The sequence below is a fragment of the Malus domestica genome, chromosome 09 (assembly GCF_042453785.1).
Source record: "Malus domestica chromosome 09, GDT2T_hap1".
In the NCBI taxonomy this organism is placed as follows: domain Eukaryota; kingdom Viridiplantae; phylum Streptophyta; class Magnoliopsida; order Rosales; family Rosaceae; genus Malus; species Malus domestica.
Genome location: NC_091669.1, coordinates 15,643,711 through 15,653,414, shown reverse-complemented (window position 1 = coordinate 15,653,414; position 9,704 = coordinate 15,643,711). Strand labels below are relative to the sequence as shown.

General features: G+C 37.5%; 1 protein-coding gene across 1 annotated transcript; it reads left to right on the top strand.

The window, feature by feature from the left end:
- Positions 1-3,158: 3,158 nt before the first annotated feature.
- LOC103453595 (protein Brevis radix-like 2) lies at positions 3,159-7,491 on the top strand. The gene is made up of 5 exons (XM_008393148.4): positions 3,159-3,595; positions 3,963-4,339; positions 5,541-5,676; positions 6,359-6,747; positions 7,071-7,491. The coding sequence occupies exons 1-5, from the start codon at positions 3,470-3,472 to the stop codon at positions 7,147-7,149; spliced, it is 1,107 nt and encodes a 368-aa protein (XP_008391370.2). The 5' UTR covers positions 3,159-3,469; the 3' UTR covers positions 7,150-7,491.
- Positions 7,492-9,704: the final 2,213 nt, after the last annotated feature.

Below are 9,704 nucleotides of genomic sequence, written 5' to 3'. Positions count from 1 at the left end.
ACATTCTAATTTTTTATTTTATTTTTATGCCAAATGGCATCCTTTTGGTTGAGGAAAAAACAAAAAATTTAAAAGAAAACAGGTAAACAACGTCGTTTCGTTTCAAAAAGAATAAATTAAAAAACTAAATAGCAGGGGACGACTTGTCCCTAGTGTACACATAGCTACACGTAAAGAGATATTGAATGGGGGATGGGCTGCCATGGGAGGGCCAACTTCTGCAGATTTTGTAGATGAGACTCTGTTTTGTAGTTTTAACAGTTAAAATTTCATTTTAATTGTAGAATTTCTAACAAAAAAAATAATATAAAATGAGATGGTCAAGAAAGATAAAGCATCTGGGTAAGGAAGTGAGGTTATGAATGGTAGTTTAAAGGCTCTTTCTGTGGCTTCTGAGTTCTTCCTAATTCGGGTAGTGGAGAGGATGAGGGAGGGAGAGGCATACAAATAATTAATATATTTTTAAAGTTCTTGTGTGCCCAAAAGTACAATGTTAATGGTAAGAAGTAAGGACTACAAGTGTCAAGTGAGTCGTTAGGACTCACTTTTGAGCGAGTCGATCTCCTTAACATTCTTTTTCATAAGTTTTTTTGTTTTAACTCTAAATTCTGTTACGCTTGAACTCACATGTTTGTGGTGATGAATATCATAAGATTATGGCAAAAAAGAAGACCAAATACGAAGTAAGTTCAAATATCCATTTTGGATTCCACTTAGTCCAACAAGGGTACTTCGCACTCGAAAAACAAAGCGCAAAACTCCAAGATTCACAAACTTCCGCTCCTCCACCCGACAATTCCTGGCTTCGTCACTACTAAGGAGGCCAATCTTTTAGATCATATTTTAAAAAACACATGATGTGTCGGTTGTTTGGAATTGTATTTTTAATGATTTAAAGAAGAAGTTTAATCATCAACCACCACATGATGATGTTGTCTACAAAATATAGACATAAAAAAAATTTAAATAAAAGTGATGAAATGGAAGCTAGCGACCAAATGTCATTGCAAGGGACAAAATCAAATTTGAATTTCGGCTGGTCAATACTCAGCACGCTTATATAGATGAACACAGAGAGAATCCTTGCAAATAATTTAGCCAAGATTCAGTCATAACCCACAGATTACAATTTACAACTACAATATCACGAGTGAGGTTAACACTTTCTTAATTAAGAACATAATTAGTAAAATACAAAACAAGTATAATACGTAAAAATTGCGTATATGTATTATTAGGTAACTTTGTTACAAAGACTAGAAATTTTGCCTTTTTAAATTCATTTTAATATTTTTTTTTCAATAATATGTTAAAAATACATATTTAAAGTGTATTACTGGAAAATATGTCTAAATAAATTGTATTAAATGGGAAAAGTATGTTTATAAGACGTTAGAGTTTTTAAAAACGTGCAATTTAACAAATCATTAAGACGTATACAAGCAAATGAAAATATTTTTTGGAAATATGCATGTTCAAGTCTTACCTTGTCACATTTTGGGAGGAGTTCTCATACGTGTCTTAATGGTTAAGCAAATTTAGAGTATAAAGTTATAAACAAAGGTTTTGAATCAAACTGATTCGATATTCTTCTTTAAACCTTCCTTTCTCTATTGGAACGAGTGTATGACTTGAAATCTATAAGATCCAACTTTTTTCTTTATTTCTTTTGATAGTCATTTCATACTTTAGTTTTCTCTTTTTGTACTTATCTTTTTTTTCTTCCAACTTATTCAATCCAAAGGTAGAAAAAATAAAAGTGTGAAAATCGCCATAAGTTTGAATTTGTTTACGATCAAATGACCAAACAATTGTATGACCAATTATAGATCAAGTCGGGCCCCAACCTGACTCGAATCGCATCACACCTAACCCTACTTATTGAGAATTTTTTCATTGTGCTTGGAACACAGTTAATACATCACTTGTTATTATATAAGTGGTGGAAGATTTTATTTTATTATTTTTTTAACACAAACATCTCTTTAATCGTATAACGACACATGTTTCGGACACCATTGAAATCTCTCGTACTTATCTTCTACATGGTGATTGTTTACTTACACTCGTACGATTATTATTTTTGAAGTAATAATTACAACATCTATAACTTTTATATAAGAAAAAAATGAAAGAGTTGAACAAATGTCAAAAGCCAAAAGGAGTGACACACGCACACGCCAACACACAAGATACGAGAACAGGGTAATGTCACTGCGCTAGCTTCTGGTTTCCACCTTTTTCGGTCGTTTAGGGTGGCGCTGCCTCCCTGGTGCCCTTCGGGCCGCACGCATCACGCTGACCCACAGACAATGGCCCACATCCATTCACTCTCATTAATAAAAACATTTAAATATATTTATTTCATAGTATTACGGTTTAATAATGTTTCTCTTCACTTATAAATAAAAGATTTTAGATTTGTTTTTCGTCAAAAAATGAATTTAAAAGCTCACATATTCTCTCATTTCTTAATGTAAATAATATCGTTTGTTAAAATAAAAAATTATAGGTGTTTCATATGCCCCAGTTCCAGTGTCCCGCCACTATTTTTGCAATTTGCAAGTGCCCAAATCTCAATGTCCCCCACGAGCCCCTTGGCCCCAGCATCAAGCAAACTCAGAGAGAGAGTGACAGTTGTAAAGATGAATTAGTCTTAACTATGATAGATTTTTCAATGCAATCGTCACATAAGCTAGTAAACTACGTGTTTCTATATAAATAGTGGGTTATGTGTATTAAAATGTTAATAACTTAAAAATTAAAAAATTTCATCACTTGCATAAAAACATGTAATGTATTATTTATATTCTCATCACAACTAAAAATTTCTCCTTAATTAGGATTTGTTTTATTTTATTTGTCTATTTGTTTTTAGGGAAAAACCCCGAAGAAATATAAATGATAATGGGGTTTTTGTTGCGTAGTTCAATTGGTAAATGCTTGTTTGAAAACGTTTTTAATGAAAATAATTTTGAAATTAATATTTAGTAAAAATTCAAGTAGATCTTGAAACAATATTTCTGTAAGAAGCACATATTTAATTATTGTTTTTCACAAACATTTAAAATGATTTTAGAATCCAAAATCATTTCCACCAAAACTAATTTTAATTATTTTAAAAGAACTTTCCAAACGAAACGATTTAGGTTTAAATGTCATTCGGATCCAAGGCACCCTTGCAAATCGCCACAAAGTTACGAACATGACCCTTGGCTTAGCGTTTTACCCTCATTAACGGTCACCTGACCTGACGAGCCCCTCTCTCCTCTCTCTATCTCTCTGTCTCTCTGTGAGTGTACCCACCAGACCCCATTTACCATTTTCCATGTCGAGGTTCTCTGAGAACGAGATCTTCAGCTTACTGGGCTGGCTGTGACCGTGATTGCTAAGCGGGGACTAGCTTCGCCACACCTGGCGGAGACGCTCTGATCTGAAATCTCGTTCAATTTTCGTTCGGGAATCGGTGATGCTGAAGTGTATAGCCTGCTCCAAGCAGCTCAACAATGGATCTCTCCACCACCAAGACGACGACGACGACGCTGTCGCCGGGACTCCCAGGACCAAGCAAGCCATCAAGGCCCTCACTGCCCAGGTAACCAATCGTAAGATTCGTAACTGATACGTTTTTTGAGAGATTCTGTTTGGTACCCGAGAAAATGTAGAGAGAAAAAACAGGAGTTCGGTGTATGCTAATTGGCCTTTTGGGTGGAATGAGGGAATGGTACTTGTGAAAATGACAGACACAGAACCTGTTTTCTCTGATTCTCCCTTCATTTTCTCGGGAACCAAACAGGGGGTAATGTTTTGTTCTCTGTTCTCAGTCTTGTTAGATGGAACAGTGGAGGTGTGAAAGATTTAATTCAGCTGAAACTTCACAGTTTTGGGAACAAATCAATGGAATAAGGAAAACCCAGATTTTGTTTTCCTGCGTTTTCAATGGAACAGTTGTGTTTTTGCAGATCAAGGATATGGCATTGAAGGCCTCAGGAGCCTACAAAAGCTGCAAGCCCTGTTCACGGTCCTGCACTGACAACCGTCACCAAAACTATGCGGACTCCGATGCCAACTCGGAGTCGGCGGGTTTCCATGGCTCGTACAGGCGGACGGGGAGATCCAATTCGACCCCGAGGCTATGGGGGAAGGAGATGGACAGTAGACTAAAGGCGCTTTCGAGTGGGGAAAGGACGCCGGCGTCGGTGAGTGGAAGGACGGAGTCCGTTGTGTTAGTGGAGGAAGATGAGCCTAAAGAATGGGTGGCACAAGTGGAACCTGGTGTGATCATCACTTTCGTTTCGTTGCCCCAAGGAGGAAATGATCTCAAACGTATTCGATTCAGGTACTTTCACTTGTTCGGAGAATCTGAATTTCTGTGGTGTGTGATCACATGCTAGAGCTTTTGAACAACTGTATGTCTTTGTCACTTTGTGTGTTGATATTTTTCTGTGTGTTCTTGATCTGGAAGCATACAGCCTCTGATTCCTTTGAGTTTGATTAGTTGTTTTTAGCGTCGGACTGTTGAGTGGGGTTGAAGTATTGTGACATTGTCCTTTGTGTTTGGACTTTAACAATGGAGTTTGATTGAGAGGGTGTAGCAGTTAAATAGCATGTGAACTGTTATTTTCTCACAATTAGTTGTGTGGTAGGTGGTCCTATGCAAAGAACTAGCTATTAGTCTTTGAAGGCTCGAGGTGTCAAAGAGTCGAAGATTATTTCATTCTTAGGATCATAACATTCTACCATGCTCCCGAAACTTGACGTCCTTGTCGGTCCACCCTATTGACACTGACCTAGTGATAGCCTTCTTCTTTTGGGTAACTTCACTTGTCTACTAGTACCCAGTAACTTCACTCACCTAGTATTAGTCCATTCTCTAGATATTCTGTTACTGACTTTGAGTGTTGGATGTGGTGCCAAAGGAAACGAAGACTTGATTATTTAGCCATTGAAACTATGACACACTCTAAATGGGTTTTAAAAATCTCACCTTTATCCAGAAATATAACTCGAAAATAATATAGAAAAACAATAAAATATCCCCTCTTATGGAATTTGATTGAAGTTGATTTTTGAAACCATGATCTTAGGATATTGTCAGTACCATTGCTATAGGGGATAAACTTACATGTTGACAATGTGCTATTATATTAACTGGTTGTGAGGCCATATGGATCACCCATATAAAAAAGAGAGTTATAAATCAACAAAAGAGCAGTCCCAGTCTTGAGTTAACGTCATTTATTTGTCTGGTGAGAAAGCATTAAAAGTCTTGTTGCACAGTCATAATTAGCAGGACTTGGTGCTTCGCAGAGTTCTGTTTTCTTGAATGAATTCTTGTTCATCCTGTGATCTCTTCACTGAAACACTAACCTATTGCCGGGTTTAGCGCTACCTTTGTTGCCATTATTTTTATCATGCATACAGAAAATAGAGAATAATATACCATAAGTATGTTACTTGTTGATCTTCTTGTCAATCATGTTATGATAGCATGATGCAGATACTAAATCTACTAATAACTGTGTTGTAAACTTGATCAGCCGTGAGCTATTTAACAAATGGCAAGCTCAAAGGTGGTGGGCAGAGAATTATGACAAGGTCATGGAATTATACAATGTCCAAAGGTTCAATCATCAAGCAGTTCCACTTCCAACCCCGCCTAGATCTGAAGACGAGGTGAGCTTACCCCAAATGCATTGTGCAAATACTTTCTTGTTGTCGACCTGAGGTAGGTAAGGGTCAAATAAATTTCCTTTAGGAGTTATTCATTATTGCTACTAAAACAGTCACCTACAGAACTCCATCTGTCATTATCTGGGTATGAGATTGAGACTTTCCGTTACCTGCCAAAGTCATAATATGCACAAATTTACAAATTCATTTGTTCTCTGTTGAATTTCAGATCTTCTGAATTTTATTTAGGATATGTTGGCAACCTCCCCGTGTTGCTTCTCTCTAAGTTTACTTGTATTTACTAATGATTTTGCTATCTTAAACCTCAACTGTGGTTATCTATTGAATGATCATTATCTGGGTATGAGATTGAGACTTTCCGTTACCTGCCAAAGTCATAATATGCACAAATTTACAAATTCATTTGTTCTCTGTTGAATTTCAGATCTTCTGAATTTTATTTAGGATATGTTGGCAACCTCCCCGTGTTGCTTCTCTCTAAGTTTACTTGTATTTACTAATGATTTTGCTATCTTAAACCTCAACTGTGGTTATCTATTGAATGATTGGATGGATTGGTTTCTACAAATTGTATAAAGGGCGCAGCTAGAATCACCTCCTAATGTCGATGGTATACATTTCCAATGTTAAGAAATACCTTTTTCTTCCTCTCCCCCAATTGCAGAGCTCAAAGGTCGAATCTGCTAGGGACAGTCCTATGACACCCCCATTGAGCAAAGAGCACCTACCCCGCAACTTCCACCGGCCAATGGGTATGGGGTACTCTTCGTCAGATTCACTTGACCAACATCATATGCAATCACGTCAGTACTGTGAAACCAGTGGTCTAGCTTCAACACCTAAACTTTCCAGCATCAGTGGGGTGAAAACTGAGACATCATCAATAGATGGTTCTGTAAGGACTAGTTCAGAGGCAGATCGCTCAGGAGAGTTTTCAATTAGCAATGCCAGTGATATGGAGACTGAATGGGTTGAACAGGATGAACCGGGAGTGTACATCACTATCAGAGCATTGCCAGGTGGCGCTAGGGAGCTTAGACGTGTCCGATTCAGGTAAGTTGGTTTCTATATCATGGATAGTTAAATAACTTAAATTCATTATTGCTAAGTTTTACTTTGCACTGCCTTTAGTGATTGTTTTGTTCTCCATTGTTGTCTGAAATAGTGAGACAGTGACCATGACAGTACCCTGTGTAGTTTTATTTCTTACATTCTCTAGTTTATTCAGCACTATCCTCCTTCCTCCTACCAACAAAATTTAAAGGAAACAAAAGTGTAATACTGGATTAGTTGAGTTCTCAAACAATATTACAGTAACATATATGATCAAATTGGCTTGAATATGAATTCATTTCCAGCATCCTTCTCTTATGCAGCCGAGAAAAGTTTGGCGAAATGCATGCAAGATTGTGGTGGGAAGAGAACAGGGCCAGGATCCAAGAGCAGTACTTATGACTTAGAAGTTAGCACATCTTCGAGGTGGTGGCTCTTATATTAAACAGCTGTATGTTCATAGGCGCAATCTCGTCAACAAAGCTGTCGTTTATCAACTACGACCCAAGTTACTTGACTTCAGTTAAATATATCTATGTGAACTGTGGAATTTCTTTTATCTTTTACGGATGGATAATGTTATTGGTTATTCGTGGGAATTCGGTGAAAGGGTGCAAAAAATGGGGATGTGAAAAATGTTTACGGGAATGAAATTTGATCTATAAAGGCATATACTTTTCATCAGACTCTTACTGTAAACTGGTATCAGTTTCTTCATCTGAAAGGCAATGTTGTTTTGTTAAAGTTTCGTGTTGTTTTATCTTTTTTTTTTGCCTCAGATTTAGAATGATTTCAACTGGGCCTAAGGCCCTAAAGTGAATTGGGCAAAGATCACTGTAGGCAGTACCTGGATTTAGCGTGAGGCCCAAAATAATGTATTTTTGGTGTAGTTGGCCTTTTGAGGGGTTTAATTGGAAAAAGACCAGTTCGAAATAGTAGTTCTTACGAGCAGACATTGATGGCAAATAGGAGTGTGCCACGTGTAATTCGAATATATTGCTAGGCAATGGACAAATTTAAAACATGGAGACCATACCTAGAGCGTATAAACCAAAATTTAGGGTAAATTACATTTTACCCCCTCAGGTTTAAAGTCGATTTTAATTCCTTATAATATCTTTAAAACATTTCAATTTCATACATTTACTTATCATTTTATTTCAATTTCATATATCTGTTAAAAAAATATGTTAAATAAACCGTTAAGTGATGACGTGACTGCCACATTTATGCCGCATGGCTAAACACTTAATAAAAAATTTTAAAATTTTAAATAATTAATTAAAGAAAATAAAAAGAAAGCAAGCTAAAACCCAATTCATCTTCCCCACCTTTTTTCCCTACTCGAGCACACCCCCAACCCAAATCAGACACACCTCTTCTCCTTACCCGAGCCCACACTCCAGAGGCACGCAATGAGGGCTTCGCCTTGGCCACCGATGGAATCGACATCGAATTTCTCATTCTTCACGTGGTTGATGCTGTCCTTGAACTAGTTATAGTGATCGGAGACGAAGGTGAGGTTGGGTTGGAAGTCGGATCGGGTCACGGCGTCAAATGCATATTTCGGCATGAGAGATGCGAATTCGGACAGGGTGACGGAGGTGGAGAAGGACTACCAGTCGACCCAGGAGGAGGCGTAAGAGGCGTTAGGGTTGTTGAGGATGGAGGCGAGGCTCTGGCTGGTGTTAGGGTTAAATATGGAATTGGATTGGCTGTTCAGCTTTATGGGTCGGGCGTCCATGATTACCATCTCTTTGTTGGAGACATTACTGCTCCTCTTGTAATTGTGGTTTTGGTTCATGAACGAGTCGGGTGAGTCGACTCGGGACGAGTGGGATAAACCCTACGACGGAGGAGGGGAATGCATGTGGTGGTGATGGTAGATTTGGGATTTGGTGTTTTTGCAGGTGATCATATCATATGCTCTCTCTCGTATGGGATATGGGAAAGGAGGTAGGAGAAAGTGGAGGACAAAATGGTAATTTAATTGATAAAATCGAACGGGACGAGGTGGTGTTCGTGATGATGGTTCGAAAATTATGACAGGTGGGGATAGGGGGATTTTTGGAGCTAAGGATTAGAGAGAGAGAGGGAGTGTGTCTGATTTAGGGGTGGGCTTGGGTTGGGGGTATTCTCGGGTGAGGAAGACGAATTGGGTTATGGCTTTTTAAAAAAAAAAAAAAATTATTTTAATATTTTAATATTTTTATTAAGTGTTTAGTTACGTGACACAAATGTGGCAGCCACATCAGCACAAATGGGGACCCCTTATTTTCCACGTCATCACTTAACAGTTTACTTAATAGATTTTCTAACGGATGTATGAAATTGAAATAAAATGATAAGTAAATGTATGAAATTGAAATGTTTTAAAGATATTGTAAGGAATTGAAATCGACTCCAAACCTAAATGGGTAAAATGTAATTTATCCCAAAATTTATAACTTGGTCACCCAGCAATAATAGTGAATAAGCGGTCTCCAATAACTATTTCGTTTTTAATTTTTAATTTTTGTTTTTACTTTTTGAAAACTGAAAAATAAAGAGAGTGGAAAGTGAAAAGTGAAAACTATTTTCTTGAGATTCGTTTGATAACCATTTTTGTTTTCAAATTTTTAAGGAATATTATTTTGCTTATTTTTTATTAGATTCCAAATTGTTGAGGGAAGTGAATCCTCTGTGTCTTATATGTACATGCTCACCTTATTTAGCATGAAACTTTTTGGGAACTCATTGGCTTCGGGTTCCATCGGAACTCCGAAGTTAAGCGAGTTCGCGTGAGAGCAATCCCAGGATAGGTGACTTACTGAGAAGTTCTGCTCACGTAAGTTCCCAAAAACAAAACCGTGAGGGCGTGGTTGGGGCCCAAAGTGGACAATATCATGCTACGGCGGAGTCAGGTTCGGGATGTGATGTAGCCTGGGTCAGGAGTGACAGTTTTAGTTTTCAAAAAA

Coding starts and splice junctions, on each gene's coding strand:
- LOC103453595 (XM_008393148.4), top strand. CDS start 3,470: ATGCTGAAGTGTATAGCCTGCTCCAAGCAGCTCAACAATGGATCTCTC. Junction 4,340..5,540: donor CTCAAACGTATTCGATTCAG/GTACTTTCACTT, acceptor AAACTTGATCAG/CCGTGAGCTATTTAACAAAT. Junction 5,677..6,358: donor CGCCTAGATCTGAAGACGAG/GTGAGCTTACCC, acceptor CCCCAATTGCAG/AGCTCAAAGGTCGAATCTGC.